Here is a 28,000-nt window from a genome sequence, read left to right as displayed (position 1 = left end):
TAAAATTTGCAAATACAATTACTTTATTGACTATTTTTTTTTGACTTTATACAAAGAAAAAATATCTGTCTTATATTTCTCAATCCTTCCGAAGAGCACCAATTAAGGATTTCACGTGAGAAATCACATTTTAATCTAAAAATTCATCTATAGCTTAAATTAAGTAAAATATCATCCTCATCTCAAAAACTACATGGTAAAAGTCACAGCATATGTTTTAACATCTTCCTCAGTGCAACCTTGTTCTCCTTGGTTACAGAGTCTTTCAGTTATTCTATTGCTATAATATTGAATTATGTTGCTGAGGTATCACAGATGAGAGTCACAGGTCCAACTGACGACTAAAGTTGCGGGGCAGGCTGTTGTGGCGTATCGGGGACCTACTTATTGCACTCTGACTGCTCACATCGCCCGCTGAGGGGACTTTGTGCAGCTGTGCGAGTTCCCGACCCGCAATTAAGGATCTAGGCAGGTTAACACATAATCTAGGCGCCCTGGTGGCTTCCTCATAGCTGGGAACGCGACACTGTAGCACTTTTCGTGCCATCTGGTGTCCACCTACAGCATCATCGTAGCTAGGCGCTTCTTCCATAACTCCTTTGTCTTTCTGAGGTCCATAATCCTGCCCCTTGGGATTAGGTTCGAAAGCGAAAAGCTTTATGATTGAGGGACGTGTCGTTGAGGCTGTGTTAGGATACCTGAAGGACTCTAACGCATCATCGTAACTTGGCAGTCCTGAGACAAGAGTATAGCTAGGTAATGAATCACTATCGAAGTGATGCAGGCCTGCTTCCAGGTTGTCATTGGCTCCTTGGTGACTTTGGTGTACTGAAAAGATAAGGATTTTTTTTAAGTTTACATTGTTGTGAAATTAAAATAAGTAAATTGTACAAAAAGATTACGATAGTCATAAATTTAAGAAATAAAAAAAAACTGAAATGAGTCAATGTTCAGCGAGATTGTGATAATTTATTTCAGAGAGATTCACTTCAAAAGATATAGGAAGATTGTTATGCTAATGAACCATATTGTCTGCCAATTCCGCGTGAATCTTTTATTAAATGTATATAGAACTTTGCCATAATCTCATGTATTTTTCTTAAACTCATATATACATTGTTTTTGAAGTTCTTTTTCTTAATTTTGTTATTTTCCAATGCAGATGAAGCAGTTGCTGTCGACTTCCTTCATTAATTAATTCATTTTCAGTCTCTTGATGCCTCAAGTAGCATTTGTCTTAAGGATTTTAAAAAAAACCCAAACACACAAATTAGGACAAATATGAATTAGAAAGAATATTGTGGAAAGGGAGGAAACCACTTGAGAAGATGTTTCATCAAGTAGCTATTTCAGAAGCTCTACCCTTCAAGATCTTTTTTTTTATTGCTTGAAAAGAAGGGCAAAATGTACAAATTATTTTTTTGGGGGGATCTCTGTTGCCGGTATGAGAGATCAAAGTCATCAAACCAGACCAAAGAGTTAGACAAAATATCGTCTCTAACATCGAAAAGTGTCACGGATTAAGAAAAATGGTATGATGTTGTTGGTAGATTGTCGTTGATTTTCTTTTTTTATTACAATTAGTTTTGTTAAGTTACACAACTATGTACTTGAGTAATATGTAATCTAAAAATGTGTAATACAATTTTGTGTGATAGTAAACTTTGTAATCAGTAGCAACTTATTACACCGTTGTGTGTTTTTTATTACCCATTTTGTGTAAAGGCGTCTACACATTGGGAGCAATTTTTGTCAAAAATTGCGTTTTTGACAGAAATTTGACGTTTCCCCCTACAACGCTGCGGGGAATTTCCTTCAAAAAAGCAATTTTTGACAAAAATTGCTCCCAATGTGTAGAGGCCATAATATAAAAAAAAATTAGACAAAATGTGTTAGCAGTACACTTAAATTGTACATTTATGTAAATTCAGAACTAAAATAACAATCAAAGAGCCAATTACCCTTTAAAGACGAATGGGATACCTCGGATACCGCTTACCCAAATTAAAAACCATTTTATCTGATTATTTAGAGCAGAGGTGTGCAAAAACCGTTGAAACCGAATTAACGTCAAAATAAGTTTGTTATAGTAGCGTTTTGACCATTGACGTACATGATTCATTTGACGTTTATTCGGTTTCAACGGTTTTTGCATGCCTCTGATTTAGAGGGAAAAATCACTTTTTATAGTTGAAAAAATTATTTTTGTTTTTGGAATGCCGGTGTCCCATTCGTTCTTAAAGGAAGAAGTTGGAGTCGTCTTGAGTGACACTGTCAGGAGCGAAAAAGAAGTGTACAAATCCATATTCAGTGATGCAGAAAAATTGCATACGCATTGGATATAGGAATAAGCCACAAAGACGTCGTGAAACCGCCGTAACATATGCAACACATTTTTAGTGCCAATATTTCGACTTATTTTCAACGTCATATATTTCATTTCATTGTCACTTAAGGCGGACCAGCCGCAATTAATATTGTGAAGAGAATCGCCGAACTTAATAACTAAAATAACCTGTAAGGTAAAATTTAATATTATACAATTTTAAATAAACCAATTTGAAAGCTCTGAATTTAATAATCTTGTAATAATTTATTAATTATACAATTAAGAGTATTTTGAAGATTATTTCATTGACTGTCTTCTAGTTTTATGAAAGTTTTCCGTAGTCCTAATTGGTTTGTATTTTAAATTTTAAATTTTATCCTAAGCTGATTTGTTTGTAAAATTGTTTCTTTGTGGGTCCGACACACCTTTTAGATCAGGAAAATTTCATGAAATCGAAATTCACATCTCTTTCTTTCTCTTTGGATATGTCTATCCTATTCTCTTGCATTCAAAATTTGGTTGAAGTAAATTGAATTTGATAAGACGTTGAAAAAAGAAGAGTGTAAGAGAGTTAGATAGATATATGTAAAATATTTGAGAAAGAAAAGGCTGTAAATCTTGACTTCGTGATTTTTTCTGATCTAAATGATGTGCTGGAGCCATTATATTTCCGACACAACTTTTTGACCGAATAAAATTTCATGAAGTCGAAATTCGCGTCTCATTTTTTAATCAAAAGATTTGCATGTTCTTTGGGATCAAAATTCGACTAGATTAAATTTAATTTATTGTGATGTTCAAAAGAAGAAGAAGAGTGCGAAAGAGTAGGATAAATATATATGAAAAACATCCCTTTCTCAAATGTTCTGCATATGTCTGTTCCATTCTTTAACACTCTTCTTTTTCTTCTTTTAAATATCACAAGAATTCAGTTAAGATCAATCCAATTTTGAGTACGACAGAGTGGGATAGACATATGCAAAATTTTTGAAAAAGAAAGGGATGTAAAGTTTGAATTCATAAAATTTTCCAGATTTGAAAAATATGAGACAATTCTTCAAACCGTTCTAAACCCATTTTTATACTGACATTTGATTCGTATCATCCAAATATTTCAATAAACTCCATTCATCATTGCTTAGACATCTTCATGATTAAAGTCATATATACAGAGCATATTTAGTTAAACACATTTATCAAATATTTAAAAAATCGCAATTAAATTTTAAAATTGAATTTACTTTTTCCAGTTAAACAATGTGAGTTCAAGCATTCCACAAAGTTTTTTCTCTTTGGCTATATTTTTTTCTAAATGAGTATAATACATGCCAAACGATCCAATGTTTTTGTAATTATCCACAATTAAACAAAAAAAAACCGTTTTTTAGTTCAAATACCACGGCTAAAAACATGTTTTGACTATTATGATGGAAATATCGTATAGAAAATAAGTTAGAACCTTGTGCGTAATTTTAGCTTTTTAATTAAAATTTTCGTGGAATAGGAAAAACAAAGTTTAATGATCACTCGTGCCTCAGGCGACAATTAAGACAATTAAGAAGATTTTTTTTGAGGCAGAAATCTAACAATTGTTTGCGTTTTGGGGAAATCTCATCTGGAAATTATTGCTTAAATGGAAGTGATTCTATTTTAAAAGAGAAATTGTTGCGATCTCGCGGGAAGCGATTAAAAAAAGCTTCGGATGCGATCGATATAAACATAATAATTTCGAGGTGATCGTGTGTATATAGTGCGATGTCTTTGAGGCAAAGCACAGGTGCGATATTAGGTGAAACATATGGATTTGAGGGTCACTGATAGATAATTGCCGTGTTTGGCTTTCCCTGCTGCACGCTAATGCATTTTTCACGAGTGGTCACTAAAAATTGTGACCTCTTGTGGAGTCTCCTCAACGTCTTGGCAATGACATCAATTGATCTACTTTTTCGCTGTTGCACAATAATCCAAAGTCACGTTATAGAATGCACAAATTGTTGCAACAAATCCGTCTAAAATGCATCGTGATGATGAAACATGTCTGTGTATTATAGAAATTAGTTCAATTCGCATTTTCTTGCCATGTTTGAGGAAGGGACTTGCCTTGAAATTGATTCTCAAGCAGACGATATATAGTGTGGCCAATCTTTCTCTCACCTGCATTGACGATCAAGGTTATTGAGCTTTCGCAAATTTAACGCTTGACCAGTTTCACATTGTCATAATTGACAAATTTACACAAAGATGCAAAGTAATGAAAAATCAGTATAATCGAGTTGCAAAGGAAGTGTGAAAAAAAAATTTTAAAATGAAAATGAAAATTATCAGCAAATATAATTTTATTGATATAAGAAATTTTCATCAGAAGTCACTTGATACTGCAATAAGAATTCTTAAGTATAAATTCTTCAAAGCATTAGGGGAGACTGGGGCAAAAAGTCACAAATCGAAAAATTCAAAATTCAATATCTTCCAAGTTAAAAAGGATAGCGGCTCAAATTTTTTTCCATAGATAGCCTCCATAGACCTTCTTCAATGTCGTAAGTTTCTTAGAATTCGAACAAGAAATTTGGAAAATAAAAAATATCTAAATTTTTAGCCCTATTTTTGGAATATTTTCATTGCAGAAGATAACAATTATTACCTAGTTATTTTCCAAAATTGATGCACTGGTGAATATTTTCTAAATAATTTGGATTTTTTGAATACGAATGTGCTATCTATTTTAGAATTTCACAAAAGTTCTTTTTTCCTGAAATCCTTTTATTAAAAATGGCCACTTGGGGTAAAAAGTAACAAAAGGTATAGAGCAAAAAGTAACAAAAAAAACGAAGCAATTTCTGATGTCTCACGACGAAAAGAAACGTCATTACTTTTTAGAAAATTACAAAATTACTTTTTAGAAATTGGCTCGATAAACGTATTTCCTTACAAAATAGAGGAAAATTACTTTCACAAAGCTGTAGAGCGGTAAATTTCCTATAAAACTGCGCTAATTAGAAATTTTTGAAGCGCTCGAGTACCTTGTAAAAAAATAAAATATCCGTTTTGTGACTTTTTGCCCCAGTCTCCCCTACTTTTTTTATTTCGCTTTCTTTTTAATTTACTCATCCAAAATTATATTTTAGTTTTTATAAACCAATTAAAAAACTTAATTGCACTCAAATTTTTCACATAGTTCACACAATACACCGCTGTGGAACTTTGCAGTTTGAAAATCCTCAAAAGTAAAATTAGCAGCAAATGGAAGAGTTTTTAAGACTTTCAGCGATGTCTGTAGTATCCTATTTCTTTCGTACATCATTGCAGTGAGATTTTCGGTGAATATTGAGTTGAATCCTGTAACTATGCCCAAATCATACTGTCCACCAGGAAGTTCTTCACAAGCCCAAAGAACAATATATAGTTCTTTAATGATATTAGTTTCAGTACTTATGTTGTATGTAATTGCATTAATTTTGGACTTCCAACTCAGTTTATTCGTACAACGGAGAGGGAGACGACCTTTAAAGATGTTTGCAAAAATACTCCAAAAAGTAACCTGTGATTCCTGAATTTCAGCAATTATCTGATCATCAATTGTGTAGATTTCAGTACAAGTGCTCCTTTCAAGAAAAGGGTATTTCACAGCATCCCTCTTAAAATTTATCGTTACATCAGTAAATGATTCATTACCGATCATCACGGACATTGTATAGCAATCCGGACAGTGTCCAAATATGTTGCGAAAAATGTGGTTTTGAGTCAATTGTCCAGGCATAAGCAGAACAACTTTGAAATAAAATCCGATGAGTTCCATATGTTCTTGTTGATCTTCTGGACACGTCCCATTGAATATTGTGGAACTTACTAGTACGATTAAGTAGATTTGAAGAATTAACACGAACATTGTCGTCTGAAAACTTGTTGTAAACTGATCGGAAGAACTCAGTAAAATAGAAGGTTTTACGAATGTTTTTCCAAAAAGAGCTTTTAAATTTTTTTTGTTGGTAATAATCTAATTACAATAATTCGATTTTAATTATAGTATGAGTTTGGATAACAGAGTTTTCAGAATTTCTCTGATTTATTATTTCAATTTTAAAATTTCTATTTTGAAGTTGAATATAACAATGAGAGAATGTTACTCAATTGTTCATCCTGTTTTCAAAAGGTTTTCTTAATCATTTGATGACCACACCAGTAATTTATCGACACTCTGCATGAAACACTTAGGGGAGACAGGGGTAGAATTAGCCAGCAAATGAAGCTTTTTTTTCGCGAGTGACTTGTGAAAAAATGATAAGGTTTGTCTAATATTTTTATGTTTCATAAGTAGCATTAGGATATTGGCTATATGAAACAGTGTAGTTCAAAGCTCTAAAATCCTTGCCTTTTTCTGGAGAGGAATATGAAAAAAGTATGACACATTGGTTACACTTGCCCCGGCCTGGGTAGAAATAGCCACTTTTGGGGTACTAATTGCCACTAGTTTCCCAGATTAAATTTTAAACTGGAGATACCAAATATTGTTTCACTTGATACACTGAAGCCCACTGATTCTAAACATGTTACTTAAACCTAAAGAAAAGGGCTTTAGCCAACTTTTTTATGACATTTTTGTAATTGAGGCAAAATGAAGCAAACATTCTGAAAAAATCTATTTCTCAAGTTCCTCATACAAATGGCAATATTGCTTGGAATATCAATAGTACTTTTTCATCTAACAATTATCCATGGATTAGTGAAAAATCATTGATAGTTTTAGGCCGCCGTGGAAGAGTGACTACAACTGCCCCGAGGGCTGTTTCAGTGCTTATCATCTTATATAAAAAAGTGGATAATTATTATCCAAGTGAAAAATATTTTTTAATTAAGTTTATTAAATCAGAAATGAGGTAAAACTATGAAATCTTGACTAGAAACTCAGAAAACCAAATGCTGGTCCAAAAACTGTAACATCAAATCTACAATTTTATACCCATTTTATAAAAATGCTTCCAAATTGTAGTATAACAGGATCAGAGTTATAAATATTTCTGGTAATATGGGGATGTGTTCCTACTTTCATTAAAAAATACTTTGCTCGATGTACATTTTAAGAAAAACGAGAAAAATCCACTGTCTACTTTTACCCCTGGCTATAGGTACCCCGGTCTCCCCTATGTTCCTTCGTGGTCACAAAAGCATTTAACAAAAGATTTCTCTTTCAAAATACAATTCAATAGCCATAGATATTTCAATTTCTCCCACAATCACCGTTTTTCTTGGAAATCCCTTGAGATTATTTGACATGATTCCCCAATTCCTTACAGGTGTCCTCTCAATATGACTCTTGGGCCAAAATCCCACAAAATACTTCCCTGGAGTTCTTTGTGAAAGGACCAATATTGCCGATGGCGGGAGCTCTCTGTGATTGTGGGTGCGATTGCAATTTTAGGGGTCGTTGCCGATGACGTGGGCGTCGGCAGTGGGGTTGAAAGAATAATAATGCGTTGATAATTCCATTGATATGTGGTGCTGATTGAACAGGGGAGAACGTATGAAGTACAGAATGTGGTAGTTGAATTGCAATTTTATTATTGAAATTGCCAGTGAATTTCTTTTTTATTTGTATAAAGTTCAACAGAAAGATGAGAGCAAAGAAGGAACCTCCACGTTTACTTAGGGCATTTATTTAGAACTGATCCTTCCATCATGAGGCTAAAATTTGAGTGTCGAAAAGTCAGCAAGTCCGCTTACCATTTACGTGGCCCGTTATTGGGCTAGACGTGTGTAAATTTTATGCCTCGACATGATTAATACTAACAAAAAAAATTATTGATCCTTTTAGAATAGATTTTGGCTCATTTAGCCCATTTGAGAAATGTAATAAAAATACTGGACTGAAAAGATTCTGATTTTGGGATTAGATCCTAAATATTTAAAAATTATCTCTGTTAAAACCAGCATCTTAAGGGTCACAGATCTTTACATTAATTCCATTAATTCACTCAAACACAATTTATTAATATTGTGCAACTATCTAAGAATAGAATTTGTTACCCAGAATTCAAATCAGGAAAAAGAATGAAGGAAAATATTATCAAAATCGACGCGATGTCAAACTTTCCTTGCGTCATTTTGATTGAGCAGAACTTTGCACAACTTTCCGTAAAGCGAAAAAGAACATTAAAATGTACAGTGGGACCTCGTTAGAGTCAACTAATAATTTCCAGTAGGGGAATTCTGTAATTTTCGTGGCATTGTCACGCGTGAGTTCGAAACCTGACAATGCCAATCGAACTTTTTTTGTCATATGATATGAGTTCGAAAATGCAATTCACTGATTTTTTAATGAAATGCCTTTACTTAGTGATATTATGCAAATACAGTCTGTCTTGGTTGATTTGTTTAACAACATTTATTGTTATTTTAACTGCAAGAAATCTTAAATATGTGATTTCTGACAATGTCACGTGAGCCGAAATGGCAATGTCACGGCTACAGAATCGCATTTTCGAAAAAGCTCTCCTGAGATTCAAACCTAATTTGTCATATGACATTGTCAGAGCGTTACAGAATTCCTCTCTATGCCTGTTGACAGTATTGGATTCGTTGACTCTATTGCAGTCGAAAAAAATCAATTAAAATGTAAAATTTTAATAGGGGTATTACTTTATGTTTGTACTCGATTATTGATAAATTCAACACGATAGTGGAATGTTTTATTTAATTAGCACATATATTCTACACCCTCTGGCTCCAAAAAAAGTGGTACGTTGGAGCAAAAGTTGGAGATTAAGGAATGACTTTCCGAAATATTTTTTATTAGTAAATATCTTAAGTCTAACTACTCTCCGTGTAGTAATATTGAGGTTCACCCAGGATGTTAAGATCAGGAAATGGTGTTTTAAAGATTTCTTTTTTTTACTTTTATTGAAAATTCTAATGAAATTAACGTTATTAACTAGAAATTCTTTTAAACTTTTTTTATATAATATATACGAAGAAATTGATAGTTCTTTTCATTGTGACAGCTGTAAACTTCACAAAAAGAGCAATAAAACCAATATTTCGCATTTTCTTCATGTTCTATAATATGGGCGCTAAATGATTAGAGATATATATCGACTTGGAGCCTTCAGATTATTTTCTAGGATGACAAATTTATAACAGCTCATGAAAACTTCAAAATAATAATAATAAAGCGGTGGCAACGCGAACCAGGCTTTGCGAAGTGCTCGAATTCGTGATTTAGATGCTATCCCTTAAAAGTACTTTCGCATCATTTACCGTTTACTGCAGGTTCTCAACCAATCTAACTGATTTGTAAATCATTCAAAAGATCCCACAAAAGAATTTTAAGAGTAATAAAATTGATTTTCAGACAAAAGTTACTTATCGGTTCATTACCGGTTCACAACCGATTGGAACGGATTTATAAATCACTCAAAAGTCAAAACATTGCCCAAAATAACTTAGGACTAATACGATTGAATTTCGAATAAAAATTAGTTATCGGTTATAAACCGGTTTATTACCGACTGGAACTGGTTCAGTTTTGAGGAAATTCATTATGATTTTTTGAAAAAAATAAGTCAGATTAATTAGACCATTAGAGGAATATAGGAAAAATATGAAGTGTTCAAAGCCAGAATGTATGCGAAGCCGGAAAGCCTTCCCACAGAGAGATCCACAGAGAGATCAGTATTATAATCCCTCGGTTTTCAGTACAATATACAGAACAATATTCTTGAGTTTTCGGTATTTTTCAACTTTTAGTCTAGAACAGTTCAATAGAATAACTCTGTATGATTCAGAAACGGATAAGGGACATCTAACATGAAGAAATACCACATATTCGGATGATTGATTAGAAGGGAAATATCCACCATCATCCCTCACATTTCTTGAGCCTCCTGAACTGAAGAAATGCAAAAGTGTCGCGTTTGGTGGAAATCATCAATTAGAGAAACAGCCGAAGGAACACACTCTGGAATTCTTCCCACAGTCCTTATATGCCGCAGATGACGTTCTTGAGGGAAATATCCACCTTATTGTGGTTCTCCCAAAAACATCTTCAACCCCTCGCTGTGCTTCCCTTCGATCCACTTCATCATATTTATTTATAAATATTCCAACTCATTTCACATATCCCTCAATCTCTCCTTCATCATTGCAAGGACCCCTTATTTGGGTGCAACCTCACATTCCATTAGGGTGTAGCATTTCTTTTCGGTTTTTTTTCTCTCCCTTTCCTTCTTGGTTCCTAAAAGAGCTCGATCCTGTGGATTAAGTGGCGCATTCAGGAAAATTACAATTTTGAAGATCAAATTTCCCGACAAGATCCCATCGTCATAATTTTTCCCGAAATCTTCCTCCTGAACTTTCACATTAGCATTTCCCATAAATTCCCTTCTGAATCTCACAATTACTTCAAGATGGGGTGTTTGGGCAGAATCTCTAAATGTTTGGACAAGTCCCTGTTTTAATTGATGTCTCACAGAGTGATTCAGAGCTCAATAAATCCATTCACAAGTGGTTGATTTTGTGCAGAAGATGTGGCAGGAAATTGCAGAGAATGGCACTTCTGTGTTGATTTTCTAACTAAACACAAATAAAGTTCCCACAAGTCTAACTTCACATTGTGCGATTGTTATTCTTTTCTCTTGGAAATCAGCCACAGAAATGAAAATGCTGGTAAGAAAAACTGAAAAAAAATCCTTGAGACTGCAAAAGTGCTTAAATTTTTGGAAAATAACCTGTCGTCACATTGATCCTTTCTCTATTTATTTATTTAAGGATCTGATTTCCAAATGTTGAAAAAAAAAATAGATCTTATAGGAAAAATGTTGAAAGATATATTTTTGCTCTGTTTCTCTTAAAATCCACGACCTTCCCCAACTTGAAGCTGTGCAAGATGTTAACCTCCTCTTGCACAATTGTTCAATTTTTTGGGGGACAAGGCAAGTCACTGGAAATCTCCTTCATTGCCACAAGTTCTCACCAAAAGTAACCGTTGGGAGGAAATGTCTAACATGTTCATCGTCATGGGTGATATTTTGGAACTGGGTAATTTCCAGGAAGTGTCTTGAGTTTCTGATGAGCTCCTGCTGTGCAATTTTATTTTTCTGTGGTGACAAATACTACGGATGTCTCCCAAAAATTTCATCTTCAGTGTTGATAGATCTTGAATATTTTAAATGACTTAAGAGATTACATTTTATTTTTTTATTTTTATTTATTTTTATATTTATTTTCTTTTTATTTGTTAAGGGGTTACATGGGTCTGTCAGGTCACAAAAATAATTTTTTTTTTATTTTTTTATTTTATAGTATAACATTTGAAAAATCGGTGGCAGCCAAAATCCCGAAAACCAAAATCCCTAAAGCCAAAATCCCGAACGCCAAAATCCCGAAAAGGCCAAAATCCCGAATGTTCAAAATCACGAAAACCAAAATCCCGAATGTTCAAAATCGTGAAAGGGATGAAATTAGATGGAGGACAATATATAGAATAATTTCCCAAGACACAGAAGATTTCCGTTTGCCTCCAGCAAGCGCAGGTGCAATCGTGGAAGTAGCTATGACACTTTTAAGAATTCGGGATTTTGGTTTTCGGGATTTTGGCCCATTCGGGATTTTGGATTTCGGGATTTTGGCGTTCGGGATTATGCCGTTCGAGATTTTGGCATTCGGGATTTTGACCGGGACCCTTGAAAAATATTTTCTAAAAATTTCAAGTTAATCGGAGTAAAACTCTCGGAGGTAGAGCAGTTTTAGCTATGCATTCTGCCCGCGCACGCATATTGTTGTAAAACTTTAAACTTGTTTTTTTTCTCAAAACACCGTTTTACAATGCGGTAGTCAAGATTACTCAGAGTCTACTGAACTGATCATTCTGAAATTTTACATTACTTGTTTTGAAAAGTATTATCTACTGTTTGAATGAAGTATTTGCACTTTCTTTAATCAGAACCATTTTTACAATACAAAATGTGTTCAAAAATAGGGTAAAATTGATACTTTTTACAAAAACTTTTGCCAAAAATCCAAATTTTGTTTTTTTTTTTTTTAAATCTTTCGTTCATCTAGGGGTCCAACTAATCCTCTAACAGAGTATATTTGGTTTTTTGATTTCAGATGAACCTACTGGGAGAAATCCTGCCTACCTCAAGGTCTGTTTCTTGAGAAATTGTTCAAAAAATCAGCTACCAACGGTCGAATTTTCAAAATTTTTCAATTTTTTTCTAAATTTTGTTCTAAACCTAAAGTTACTCTTTCATATCCCAAAAGTTGGAATTTCTAAAATATTTTCGACACAACAAATTATTATCAGAAAAAAGGCCTATTTTTTGACCTGAGACACCCATATAACCCCTTAAGATGATATTTTTCAATAATTTCCGCACAATTAAGGAATGTGAATATCGTATTAGAAATATTTGTAGGCACTTCCTTGGACGCACATGTAAAATGTGAAGAATTCACTTAGCACTTCGTCAGAATTTCCCACCTTATAAAGGCCCGCTTGAAAAATGCGACGGAAAATTACAATTTTGCCACGAATATATTTGAACCATTTATTAGTGGTAAAATGCAAATTACCCATGTTGGGTACCAAGGAAAAGTCTCATTTCCATCAAATCAAGTGTTAATATGACAAAAATTAGTGATTCACGTAAGTTTTCTATGGCGAAAAACCTCTTTTCTATAACATCTTGATTTTTTTGTACTAATTGTATATCCTTTATTTAAGAGTTACAATTCTTAATAGTTCTTTTATGATTCAATTAGTATATTTTGCAAGCAAAACTTGGAATTTGACCGCTAATAGTTGAACTGAATTAACACGTGTTGATGTGTTTTGTGTTTTTTCCACAGAAAATTAAGATGTCATTCCTCAAATCACAAATTTTCTAATTCACTTAGCATAAAATCTCTGGAAAATTTTGCACTTAGCTTTGTGTACAAAACAATGTGTACAAAAATTCATTGCAAAGATGCTTTTCTAACATGTTAAATGTTAAATTACGAATTATCTTGCACGTAAGCATTAATCACAGTTATTTCAAGATATAAAATAAAATAAAAAGTCATGTTTGTCTTTTGTGGAGTGTCTCAAGGTTAATAGTTTACAATATGATTACCAATATGACCATAAAAGATCATGTGGGAATATTATTATGCCGCAACAATAAATTGCACAATTAACTTTCTCCATCCGGTATTTTACTGATTTGGTATTATCGAATGAGAAAAAAAATGAATGAAGAAATAGAACAGTTTTCAATATACAAAAAATTACTTGTATTGACAAAAATTAAGAGAAAGTATAATTCAGTCTTGTTTCGGTGTTAAAATTGCCAAAATTTGACCTTTTTGCGAGGACAAGTTTTACCAGAAAAACACATTCAAGATATTCTGCATGCACTCAATAAAATTCAATTGGTAGCCTTTAATATATTTTATGAAATGCTGCTTGAATACCTAAAAAAAATTGTCATGTGATAGCATTGTGACCCTGTAACAATGATCCTATTAGGTGAGATTCTTAACAATCTCACCTACTATAATCCTAACAAAATTTCATGTCGTCCGATCGAGCTCAAACTTGGCCAAAACGTGTTTCAGCACTTCCTGATCACGAATATATATGTGGCTAATTTACGTTCCCGGCCGGCCGGCCGGCCGGCCGCTCTTTGGAGCTTAATAGCTCCTAAACTAAAAAAGATATCGACTTGCGGTTTTCGGCAAAGGTTATATATCGGGTGAAAATTGCAACTTGGTGCATAGACCCCCCACCCCCCACCCCTCCTTCCGCCATTTTGAAGACCCCCCTTTTTTTGTTTTCTCAATAGCTCCGCCCCTATGGCATTCAGCGGACTCAAATTTTAGTATGTTATAGCTGGGCCTTAGAGCTTTCCATCAATACCAAACTTAAGGGCCCCCGACCCCCCTGACCCGAGCTATAAGGGTCCAAAAAAAATTTCTTAAAATGGCCATAACTCCGGTTATAATTTTCAGAATTTAAAAAGTGAGGGCTTTTTGGAAAGCTCTTGTGAAATGCCACTTCTTCTTCTAACATCGCAAGTTCATAAAACCACCGCTAGGGGCGCTTTTTTTAAAAAGAAAATTTTTAAATATTAAAAGTTAAATAACTCAAAAATTCCATTGTGCATCGGGCTGAAAATTTAGTATGTTGTAGCCGTTGATTATACCTATCAAACAAAAAAACCTTAAGTCGATCCATAAGCCCTGACCCGAGCTATAAGGGGTCAAAGTTCGAACATTGACCGGCCTCTATCTCCGGTTCTAATTAACATAGCGACCTAAATTTTACCTTTTTGGTTTCGTCTCGATGAGCACTTTCAGATGGAAGTTCAAAAAGTCACCACAGGTGGCGATGTGATAGCGTCAAAATTCATCGAAATTCAAACTAATTTTTCTCAAAAACGGCATTGTGCAAGTTAATCAAATTTTAGTATGTTGTAGTCCAGTCTAGGTTGTTTCCAAAATGGTGCGTATGTGCGCTGTGGTTTCAATAGAACCGGAGATATGAGGGGTCAAAGTTCACGAAATTCAAAAAATCATATCTCCGGTTCTATGTAACCGATTTTGATGAATGAGGGCTTAAACGAAAGATCTCACCAAATGCTACAACTTTCTAGAATGTTTGAACTTCGTGGGACCAACACCAGGGGCGCCACAGTCGAAAAACCAATTTCAATATCACATAACCTCAATTATCTCGACTGTCGCTGAACCGATTTTGATGATTACTTCAACATAATTGTAGAGCACATTTGTCTCTACATTTCATCCATACATCATTTTCCGCTCAGACTACGCTATCACTCCGATTTTGCCGTTTAAGTGTGAAAAAAATGATTTTTCCCATAATAACGCTTTGAAATCACTCAGATGCCAATTTGACTGCCCCTACTCCACCGAGACACTTAAAATAGGGGTTTAAATGGAAAGTCCCACAAAATACAACAATTCTTTGAAATAGTTGAAGCTCAACAAATGACTACTTGGGGCACTCTGGATGAAAAAACGAGTTAAGAAACAAAAAACCTCGCTTATCTTGGCTTCTGAGTAATCGATGAGTTCAAGTTCTACGGCAAAATTATAGAGAACATTCTGGTTTACATTTCACCCATATAACACTTTTCTGTCAGTTCATCCAAATCCTTGACATTTTGGTTCAAATACAAAACTTGTATAATTTCGCGAATTTGATTCAAGATAACTGAATGGCGTCTCCCAACTTCAGCATCAAATCGAATTTGCATGCACTCCGAGTTAGCTCACGTTAAGAATCTCACCTACATAAGCCGGTTAGGATTATCTGTCCCTTTCAATTTTATTAGGTTTGAAATTGAGTATCTTACAGAATATCATTTTGTTGAGATTTTCAGAGTATGAATTCTCGAAGGTTAACTAAGTCTTTGCCTCATGCAAGATTGGAATTGTCACAAAAATATTATATAATATTTAATTGTCAAGAGTATTTATTTTTAAATGAAGAAAACAGTAAAAATTAAAAGATTCATGAAGATATTACACGATCTTGCTCAATTGTCTGATCATTCCTTAGCATTTGCATTAACAGTATTATGTGGAATAAAATGAAGAAGAAACCCTCCTCAAATTTTCAACAAAAAAATGTTTCTGCCATTGAGAATTTATACCAAAAACCATATGGCTGTCAGTCGATCCTCTCTTATTTTTTTTCTGTATGTTTATCTTGGGATCATGATCTTGGTGCTGTCTTGATTTTCATCCCTCAACAGCCCCTCAAACATCCTTCACCATTTATTCCCATTCAGCTTCAGGCGATGGAAATGGGTGAAGAATGTAAGAAATTATCAAAATTCAATATGATTTTAATGGATCTTTTGTTGAGGATCCTTTCATCTTCAGCTGCAGTGCCCTCGTTGCAATTTTACCTGGGTTTTTCGAAGGGATCTATTTCACCAATATAATGCTCAAATATGCCCGAAAAAGACGTATTTATTGGATGAGAAAATTCAGAAATTCACGGTCAATTTGAGGTTGTTTTTGACTTGGTTTTAAGTGAAAGAGAGTGATTAGAAAAAAAGATCATTCCACGAAAGATCATCCAGAAAAATCTTCTTTTGTGTAAACATTCACTTTCTACCATTTCTCCCGCACACTTCAAATAATATTTTCTTTAATGATCTTGTCATATAAACCGGGTGGATTTAATCAATTACAAAAATAACTCCTTCAGTAAATAAAGTGGAGAAGGTAGTGATAATTAAGAGGAAAATGATGCTCCATCTGTCATTAATGATCAAATTCCATCTGTGGTTTGTTTTTTAACAATTTGTCTTGTTATTCTCGCTCTTTAGAGAAGGTCTAGTTTATTGACTTCAATTGGAAACTTTTCTCTTAATATTTCATATTTTATATTTCGATCGCTCAGAATAAGACACGAATAACTCCCTGAAAACAAAATTTTACAGAAGAGCGATTTGAAACTGAGATTTTACATGCAGAGTATAGGATTTTTTAGATTTAAAATCTCTATAACACTGGTAAAAATAAAAGGATCAAATTGATCCAAATTTGATCCTTTTGCAAAATACGGATCAAATTTTAAACGTTGAATGCACATTTATCATAATAGAACATCTTAATTTGATTCATCATTTGAAAAAGGATCAAACTTGGTCAGATTTGATCCTTTTATTTTTACCAGTGTAACTTTGAAAATAATTAGGGGAGACTGGGGCAAAAAGTCACAAAACGGATATTTTATTTTTTTACAAGCTACCCGAGCACCTCCAAAATTTCTAATTAGCACAGTTTTATAGGAAATTTACCGCTCTATAACTCTGTGAAAGCCATTTTCCTCTATTTTGTAAGGAAATTTATTTATCGAGCCGTTTTCTAAAAGGTAATTTTGTGATAATTCTCAAAAATGCTGGGGCAAATAGTATCAGGCATAAGATACTATCACATTTTAATTCGCTTTATTACGGGATTCGGTAAATTTAAGTAAAATACCTAGATTACATATTTTCATAGGAAATTTATTTTTCTACACCTTTGTAAAACACAGTTTCCTCTATCTGAGCGAGAAAAGTGCATTTTAAGCTATTTTACAAAAAACACACAAAAGACTGCAAATCGCTTGACCAATGCAAATAACAAGCGGCGACACATAGCATTGACGTTTCTTTTCACCGTGGGACATCAAAAATTGTTTCGGTTTTTGTTACTTTTTGCTCTGTACCTTTTGTTACTTTTTACCCCAAGTGGCCATTTTTAATAAAAGGATTTCTGGAAAAAAGAATCTTTGTAAAATTCTAAAATAGATAGCGGATTCGTATTCAAAGAATAGCCAGATAATTTGGGAAATATTCACCAGTGCATTAAATTTAGTATAAGTAGCTAATAATTGATATCTTCTGCACGGAAAATATTTCAAAAATAGGGCTAACAATTTCGATATTTTTATTTTCTAAATTCCTTGTTCAAATTCTAACAAACTTACGACATTGAAGAAGACTTATGGCGGCTATCTATAGAAAAAATTTTAAGCCGCTATCTTATTTATCATAAAAGATATTGAATTTTAAAATTTTCGATTTGTGACTTTTTGTCCCAGTCTCCCCTATCTTTCAAGTATAATATTCACAGGGAAGTTACAGGGTATAAAGAACTATATCAAAAAAGCGAATTAAACGATTTTTTTTAAATCGAGTTGTTCGACTTATATTCTAAGTCGTCGATTTCTTAATAATTGTTAGGTAATTACTAAAGAATTTCTAACCACTGGAAATTTTTTAACATATTTTTTTTTTTTTGGAAAATTACAGTTTGATAACTTTATCTATTTAATGATTGTTCAATTGAAAATTTAATTATTTGAAGTTGATATAATTTAGTAGAGATATGAACTCTCACAAGGGATAAACTTGTATTAAATGTATTAAATAATTGACAAAGATGAAGCAAACATTTAGTTTATTTACACTGTGTTCCATTGAAACCATATTGTGGCAAGTGGCAAAAGCCACTTGCCTCTCTCTATCATAAATTTAACCACAAATTGGAAAAGTCACTAATTATTTTTATTTAACATTTTAGGTTTTCCCCTAATCATTGGGTTCTCCTTAGAAACTTCATTCCGAACCTTCTATTGTGGGAATTATTTATGTGGCGGCTGCTGTTTATCCTCCTCGCGAGTGACTCTGCGTTTAGTTTGAGTTGGAGGGCAACAGAAATAATGGTAAAACATGTAAGTTTATTATTGATGTGATTTTTATGTCTTCCACTCCAAATTGCTAAATTTTATCGCATTTGTTTGAATTAAACTTATTAAATTTATTCATATATAAAAAAAAAAGATTGATAGAGTTGTTATACCAATAATACGGGAGAGCCGGGATGTTTGAGACACTTTTTCATATTTTGACTTTAAGTAATAATTTCCAAAATTTAGAAAATTATCTTGAAATTTTGTATAGCACTTGGTATACTCTCCAGTATAGACTGTATTAAAATAACTCGATTAGTGTTTTTGTCACATTTGTTTAAATAATCAAAAAATAATCCACCCCATCTCAAACACACAGGCACTCCCCTAAACCTTTTTTTAAAAAGATAATTAACATATTTAATTAACTTTGACTTATAATTTTCTAACTAAAATTGGAAAAACTAATTTATTTTAGTTTTGGTCGCGTCGACTAGATTTGCTAAATCCTTGAACAGATCAGAATAATGACAGGTAGGGTCGAAGGAACACCTCTTCGACAGGGAACCCCTATTGACACTTCTGTCAAAATCTTGAAATTTATTTAAAAAAGTATCTAATAAAATGTAAATAATATTGTAAGGGACAAATCAACAATCCATTCATACAGAAAAATTTTGACTCTAAATTTAAGAATATATAAGATCCTGGGAACTTAAATTGGACGTGAATCCCCGAGGTGTTTAAGTTTAGAAGCTCTGAGCGAAAGAAATAAGCTAGAATCCCTAGCTCTTTCAAGTTAAGAGATCGGGAACTTAAGTTCAGCATTAGCTGGTAAATGAAAAATGTCTACAGATTTGCAAATTGCAACTAAAACCAAATGATCAAGGATTTAGAATTAGGGCATTGGCATTCATTCGATGGGATTTGAAATTAAATTCCTGGGTGTTTCTGTTTAAAAATTTTCCATTTTTCTGTGTGTTCTAATATCTATAATAATTGGGAGTGGTCTACTTATGCATCGACTGGTGTGGGCTCCAGACTGTTGCGAGCTTCCGCAAACACTTTCACGTCCTAAAACTTTCACGACTCACAAGAACTCACGTCCGTACTCACTGAGATCGTACTATCGACTAATTCTAACACAGTCGTCTTCTCCATCACAAGAGGCCCTGGCCTAGAAAGGAGACATTCTTTCCGTACAGAAGTAGATCTTGAAAAATTCGAAAATCTATTTGAAGATCCAAAAAAGAGACTTTTTACTTCTTAATGCTTTCGCAAAGAGGCGGAAGTTAGATCCTGTTCGAATTTCGAAGTGCTCAAGTGTCAAAATGTGTCGGTCTTCGTATTCTTGTGAGGAAAAAACAGAACAACGACGTTTACTGTTCTTGCTTCGAATCACTCCATAATCATTTATAGTAACTCTTTTGCCAGCTTTTTAGTGTGATATTTGATAAATTTTTCCCACCTTGTTCGAAAATTTAGTATGAAAATTCGAAATTGAATTTGAATTCCTCGAATTTCAACGACTTTTTGTGCAAATAGAGTTACATTTACCTTTTATCCAAGACACTATTGGAGAATCAAAATCTACTTCTTTTTAGGCTCATTGCGTCTCGAATATTCGGTTTGCCTTAGCAGAGCATTTATTGCTATTAGGCGGGAAATTTTACTGCTACAATATGACGTTTCTCCTTAGTCTACGTTTTCTGATAAGGATAGGTGTTCAAATTTCGTATTCCAAAATGGTACAGAGTAGGGTGTCAATAAGTCCTGACACGACTTCTTAAAGTGTCAATAGTTGTTCCTTTCACCCTACTAATAATATGAACAGAAGAGATCAGACAGAATTTTATCTCACGTCCTAAATCTTATTCAATATCTATAGCAGTGATTTTTAATTAAGATCTAGCGCCAGTAAAATGCGTCAAGGCTAGCAGTTTACGGAAGATACTTTGAGGAAGATGAAGAGTCTGATGCAGTGGTTATTCCTCTGTAATAATTCTTTGAATTTTAACAAGTATCTTCTTGCTTATAGTCTGCCTTTTATTCGCATCAATCTGGCTCCAGACAGTGAAGAGACTCATCAAGGCGAATGATGCGAAATTCGATCTTGAACCGTAAATGCATACAAAAAGGTATATATACCTTTTGGCAAATTCTCTGCACTTTCGCACTGACTTCAGAGCATCTGTCACGGATTGATCCCAAATAAATATTTGCCATTCGTGATGAATCCATCGGAGTCCATTGTGGACCATGAATGGTACAAACTGATATTGTTATTTGTGCCACTGAGAGTGAAATGGTATTTGCCGAAAGGATTTGTCACTATAGCTTACCCAATCCGCAAAAAATTACTCTGACTCAAAAATGACTGGTTAATAAATGGTCAAAAAAATTACTCCTAATTGGAATCTTAAAAATTAGTCGTATTCGCGTCGAATTTTGGTCACAGCATTACTCAAGATTGAATTAGTAATATTATCGTTATTTTACGGTTCTAAAATTTACTCTACCATGCAGTAACAAAAGCGACTCCAAATGACGGTATTTTTCCGTACAAAATATGACGCGCCAAAAACAATGCATTTGGCGTCCTTCTCTAACGCATAGGTACGAAATTGACATACACATTTTGAATGAAAACGTTTAGTGCACTTCACAACTTTGTATTGCATTACCACTGTAGACGATATTTTCTCAACAATTCTTCACATTTTCCACCGTTTTCTACTACGTTCTATGTAAATTTCTCTAATTTTTCCCTAATTCACTACTCGCATTTGCGAAGATTTTTGCCGTTCCTATTGCTGAATGAGCCATCCGACATGTCGAAAATTTTCCCATTGAATGGCAACAACACAAAAAAATCTTTTAAAATTTTCACTAAATAGGTCTTTTCGACACAAAATTTTAATCACAGGACTCTCCAGAGACTGGAGCAAACTCCTAAATCACAAAATTTCATTTTGCAAAAAAAATGTTTGTGTGTTTATCATGCAAAAAATTGCCTAATTTTCACTTAACTTCTGTCGGCACTGTACTTTTTCGAATCACAACACACATCTCTACTGAAGGAGCTTTTCCTCCCAATGTACACTACTATATTGTTGAGAAAACACGCGAAAATATCAATTACTTTGCGAATTCACAGCTCTGAATAGTTCTATTTGCCATTTGACAAGTGAAATTTCCCCTCAAATATATCCAGTGAGGAGAAGAATTTTTATTAGTACATTGGAAGACGGCGTCATATTTTAGTCGTAGGCGGGTAATCTCAGAGTTATTATGACGCCAAATGACTTCCGTAATTACCGTCATATTATTCCCCACTTTCCGTCATTCGACTCTCTGACGACCATCATAGGACCCGTTTTTGGAATCCAGAATACATACATCCAACGGTAATCTTACTCCAAATTGCTATTTGGGTAAGGCCACTCTTGTATATAAATCCATCTCGAACCATTTGTGCGCATTTTCAACATTAAATTAACCCTGAATAATTTCACGAAATGATAACGATTCTCTCATAAGTAAAAACCCATCCAGCTTTTAAGCTAGTGAATTAATATTTTATCACACTTTGAGGAATATCAAGCATGAACTCAATAATGTGTAATCTCCATCTCCTATTTATAAGTCTTAAGTCTCTATCTTATCACTTCTTTTCGACACTTTCCCCACATTTTCCCATGCGGGCCCCTTTGCGACCGTGTTTGCTTCTGGCGATCAATCAAGATATGATGAGTTTGATGAGACACTATGGATTTTCCCAAACGTGTCAATAAGGGACTCTGTTTGAGCATCCCTCAGACTAACATAAGAGATGATGGTTGAGTTTCAACAAATTTAGCATATCAAGTTACGGGAAAGGTAAACGACACGCAGACGTTAAAAGGACACGACATGGTTACTTTTTAAATTAACACGAGAAATGTCAATCTTCTTTCTGTAGTTTATTTATCGGATTAGGAGGATTTAACACGGATTATTAAATTTAAACCAGGCAAATGTTGACTATAAACTGGTTCCTTAAAATATTTACAATTGACTTTTTGTATACTGGAGTATCTGATTTAAATTGTACGACCCTAAAAAAATAAATAAGGAAAGGGTGTTGCTTTTTTGATCAGTAAAAAGACAATTTGTTCAGAAAAAAATTACAATTTTAAATGCAGTGAAATATTAGTAACTATAGTAACATGGTAGGGGGAAGTGGGGCACCTTTAAAATGAGAATGAAGTTCCCAATTTGCAGTTTTTTCCTGTGTTATAGGTATAATTTAAGAAATCAATTATATCACAAATAAAATCTCTTGCTAATTGTGATTCACAACATATTTAACTTTTAGGCGTAAAAACTTCTGATATTTCCAAAAATGGCAAATTAAAAGAACATGACATTTTTTTCAAAGGTGCCCCTTGTGGGGTAACTTTGAAATGATTCGGGGTAAGTTTGAAATCGACTTTTTTACCCATTGTTTTATAATAAAATCAATTTTACGCAGCCTAACGGATAGAACATAGTGTAAAGAACATAATAAGTCGAGTTTAAAAAGTGAAAGAAGTTGTTAAATAATTTTTTAAAGGACTTTTTGAGATCATGTTCCGTGCATAAAATAATGCAGGTGAAAATCATTTTTCGGTGTGCATCACGTATGGTAACACTAATGGCAGCTGTCAGCTGATATGCTCTCAACAGAAAAAAATGTAAACAACATTTACTTGTGCTTTGAGTTTTTCGCATTTCGAGAAATAGCCGGAAAAATTTGTGCAGTGCGGTAAAATGTTTACAAAGAATTCCGTCATATGTGATGTTTGCTGATCCTAACAAGCGAAGAAGAAATGGAAGTGAAACCTGCGAGCAAGGAGGAAGCGCTTCCGGAAGGCTTCCTCGACGATCTTGTAAGGTATTTCAAGTGTGAAAATCATCAAGAATACAAAGATCTCATTGAGGAGGGATGGGAAAGATGTCAGTGGGAATACTAAGAAGCTACCAAAAAGTCAAATCCAATAAACGCTGAAGGTCAGAAATGTCCGAGAGACAAATTGATGAAACTGAAGAAAATGTGAGGGAATTGGTCCTGAGTTATGGAGCTTAAGCACAAGAAGGAAATGATGGTAGCGGAACTAGGCGCTCTAAGCTGAAGAATAAGGACCATGATGATGATAGCGGGAGTGAAAAACAAAAGTCTGAGTTTGTTGACTGAAAATATAAGAAATCTTATTGGAAAAATAAAAGGAATTCAACTCAGCACTAGACATTTATTTTGATTTTAATTGAGTAGTTTTGTGTTAGTTTGAACTCTGCATACACTGAGAAAATGTCACTTGAAAATAGTCTTGCCAGCGGTGTTTCAAAAGAACCCCATTTTGACTTTTAAAGGTGCCCCAAGAGATATTCCTGATAATATTTCTAATTTATAAAAAAACAATCTTAGTTTGATCCAATTTTTTGCAATAATCTTTTATGCACGTTAACCCTTTATCCTCTGTAACAGTGCTTTTTTGGGTAGTGATTGTTAAAGTGAAGAAAATTAACAAAAACTTCGGGAGCAGAATTACACTTTCATACTGTTTTTGGAAAAGTGCTCGTAGATTTTAAAATCTAAGAACTAGGATCATCAAATTATCACCAGTTGTGTAGGTAAAGTCATTTTATTATAAAATTATAATGGAATCGAGATCAAACTAAAAATAAGCGAGAAAAAAACGTATTTCAAAGGTACCCCATTTCAAAGGTGCCCCACTTCCCCCTATAAGAAAAAAAATATCAGATTTACAAGTAGGATTTTTTAAAATATTCAAACACTGACCAAAATTTAGTATTTTTGACCAAATTTGATTTTTGTAGACAATGTGATATTGCTGCTTTTTTTTATTATAAGAGACTGGGGCAAAAAGTCACAAAGCAAAACAGTCTTGATAAGAAATTTATTGCTCTATAAATTTCCTGAATACCATTCTTGTTTATCTTAAAGGGAAATGTGCCGTACGAGCCGTTTTAAAAAAATGTTTTTTTTAGATTATCAATAATAACAGACATGAAGTCCAGATGACATTACGTTAATAGAAAATTTCATTCTTTACAACTTTACGGAAGATCAATTTTCTAAAAGCTGTTTTACTTTGTTGATTAAGAATAAGCAAAAGAAAACTCAGGGAAAACACGACTTTTGAAAAATGATTTAAAAACCACATTTTTTATTAAAATAGAGAAAAATAGTGGAAGACAAAGAATAAATTTCCTACAAAGATATTCTAATTCGATATAGATAACAATGGGCTTAGGATATATCAGTGTTAATTTTGTTACTTTTTACCCCATGTCTTCTGTTATTTTTTTTTATCCCTGAAGGTTATTTTTGATAAAAGAATTTCTAGAAGGAAAACTCTTCGGAAAATTCATAACCGGACAACGGATTACGGAAACAATCATTACTGCACAAATTTTGGTAAACCAGTATGGTTATTATTGATAATTCGTGAATAGAAAGTTTAGGCTTACAAGACTTGAACTATCAATATATCTTCTGTATTTTTTGCAGGAACCCTTTAAGAACTTTCAACATTTAAGGCGTTTCATGAGGACCTTTTGCTCTAGTCTTCCCTATTTGTAGATATTTTAAAATAAATTTCTGATTTTAATAAATAATAAGTATTATATATTTTTTTGTTGCTTGTAAATATAGAATTAAAATTCAAAATCATACGTAGAGAATATTTAAACTTCATCCTAATTGAGCATGAACAGACGGATGAAAACTCAAATAAAATATTAAAATACCATTGTATGATTGTTTTACATATTTCTTTCTCTGATTTTCTGCTAATTGACTGTAAAAGACACATAAAGAGCTGCATACCTTAATTAATGCAATATACATTTCTGTGAAAATTTAAACACCTGCTGTCTAATCGTAATCATGGACAAGGAATAGAAACCAATAGATTTCCAATGAGATATGATACGATACGGTGCTATAGAAAATGATTGATGAATGTCAAGGTGGTAATTCATAATATTTAAAAATAGCAATAATGGCCTATATTACCAATTTATTAAATCTTGTATTATTCATCGTGATTGCTTGTTATAAATATTATCCATTATTCCACAGCTCCAATAAAACCACAAAGTTTCAAAGTGAATCAATTCTATCAGAAGGTACGTATCAATAAATTTTATAGTGTGATACAATTCGGTTTATTGCCTTCCTCTGAAGATATTATCAGTGTTATTGTTTGATCTTGATAGCGGTGACCTTTTGCGTGTTAGAATCTTTGAATATTTTTTTTATCGAATTCTATGTGCTATTTTGACCATTAATCAAACCCGCATGGAATTAACAACGTGTCATTTTGAATCAATCATCCCCTCAAAATCTCATTTTCAAAATCTGAAGAAGAAGCCCTGAAGAAAGGCAAAGATACAAAAATTAATTACTTTATTTACTGACGGAGTGCAGCTTGGTGAAGGGGATCTCTCTCTCTATCAATTGCACGAGAAATGAGGGTCATGGTAAATAAAAATTTAAAGTCACCCAGTGAATAAATCAATTTGATTTCAAGATCAATATTATAGAGAAAAATTCTCTATGGGAACCGTTTTACTTCACAATCAATTGCTGAACAATTTATCAGTGTAATCTTTGAGAGTGTTTTTACCGGAAAAATGCGCAACAAAACCACTTGAAATTTTTTTTATAGGAGCTTTAGTTAAAGGGGACTTACGGCTTGTTTTCCACTGGAGAAATTTATGATACAGGAAACAGGCACACATGCAGAAGATTGAGGAGACAATCATGAGAGTGAGCAGAATTCCCACCCAAACGTCTCCGATAAATCGATCATACTCAGCATCTCCAGTTAGGAGGCCATCTCTGGCCAATCCACCTCGAGTCCCACTGATACTAGTGGATGTGTCACCCAATGTCGAGCTGAGGTCCATCTCACCGACTCCGGTGAGGAGGACTGTGTAGTTATTGGACATAGCTAGGGTTTGAAAGTCCAAATTAGTTGGGATTTCAAAAGTGATTTTGCTTTCAAAATTGTCCAGCATCTTCTTTGGTCAGGCAACACCTTCAGTTCATCCCCTTTTTTTTCTTCAGACAAAAAAAAAAGCTTAAGAAGACACTTTGAAGGGTTTTCCACAAACAATTTGGCACTCTTTTCTTCCTATCAGCAGGAAATTAGTGATAAGAACCAAAATAAATTCGAATTGGAAACACTCGCAAGTTCAAAAGCTCTCGACTTGATAACACTTCGATTCGATATTAGTTCTTTAGAAGAGATATTTTTATAGGTTGCAGGGCTTAAAACCAAACACTTCAGCAAACCAGGAAAAAAATCCATCAAACACTATAGCACTACACTGAGTAATTGTTTCAACACTTCTCTGTGCAAGATAAAAATTTATGAGGTTCAAGTAGGAAGTCTCCGTTGTCACAGGTGCTGTCTTTTGGCGCGTTTTTCACCTGGATCGTCACACTTGGTATCCATCGAATAATCCACACACATACAGGTTGACCTTCAATTTTAGATTCGCTCTGAACAAAAATCGTTGAATTGTTTTAAAATGTGCCTTCCTCACTGGCACACCTGGGACACACGTATAATTGTTTTTTTCTCTTTTTGGAAAATTAAATTAAAAGAAAAAAATTCTTCACACCCAAAACCAGTGACGCAATCTCCACAAGGCAATAATCATCACTGAAGAGCAATTAAGTATAAAATGTGTAAAAAGCACAATGAGAAACCTTCAAGTACAAAAGAAAACCGACTACAGACTGTGAGCTCCAACACCTTGTGGTCGGTCCGGTGTCTCGAGACTGAATGAAGTGAAGCAACTCAGAGACGTGAGCTCAAACCCAAGGGGTGATTCACTTGAGCTTCTTCGGCAGGATTCCTCTTCAAGAGTGTGTTTGAGAATTCGTTCAGCACGAGGGTGAGGCATGTGAGATTATTTGGGGCTTTTTGAAATGCGTTTTGCACTTTTGATTCGAATGAGTTTTACATTAAATTCAAATTAAACATCTCACTTGAATCCGTTTGAGTCATTGGGTAAATGTTGAGGTATAACACTATTTATTTTCGTGTTTAGCTGGATCAGCAATAAATTTTTGGGAGGAAGAATTTGCACAAGAAAAAATATTCAAATGGGATTAGATTATGTTTGTTCACCAATATATGGCAAAAATGCCATTGGACCAATTTCAACAAAAATATTCGATTACGAATGAGGAAATTTACGTTTTTTTTGTCATCAATTTAAGTTCCTAGTTTGCTTTTCTTGTTTAAAATACTTCACATTTTTCTTCATCTAGATTTCTGCAAAAGTTAAAAGATTTTGAAAAGAAATAAAATAATTCTAAATTCGAAGAAAAATATATTTAAAATTTATAAAAATATTTTATTCTATCTTAAGTAAATTTATATTGTTCTAATTTTCCTCATATTAAATAAAACTTTGAA

General features: G+C 33.6%; 2 protein-coding genes across 2 annotated transcripts in view; one reads left to right on the top strand and one right to left on the bottom strand.

Moving 5' to 3' along the window:
• Positions 1-27,470, bottom strand: LOC129801172 (protein commissureless 2 homolog). Its single transcript, XM_055845953.1, has 2 exons — positions 26,261-27,470; positions 1-828 (listed from the first exon to the last, which is right to left on the bottom strand). Exons 1-2 carry the CDS (start codon positions 26,586-26,588, stop codon positions 323-325), a joined length of 834 nt encoding a protein of 277 aa, XP_055701928.1. The 5' UTR covers positions 26,589-27,470; the 3' UTR covers positions 1-322.
• Positions 1-28,000, top strand: part of LOC129801176 (40S ribosomal protein S12) — a 422,333-nt gene that overhangs the window by 263,384 nt on the left and 130,949 nt on the right. The window lies entirely within an intron of this gene.

This window comes from Phlebotomus papatasi, chromosome 2, assembly GCF_024763615.1.
Source record: "Phlebotomus papatasi isolate M1 chromosome 2, Ppap_2.1, whole genome shotgun sequence".
Lineage (NCBI taxonomy): Eukaryota > Metazoa > Arthropoda > Insecta > Diptera > Psychodidae > Phlebotomus > Phlebotomus papatasi.
This window is presented reverse-complemented; position numbering and strand designations above follow the sequence as displayed.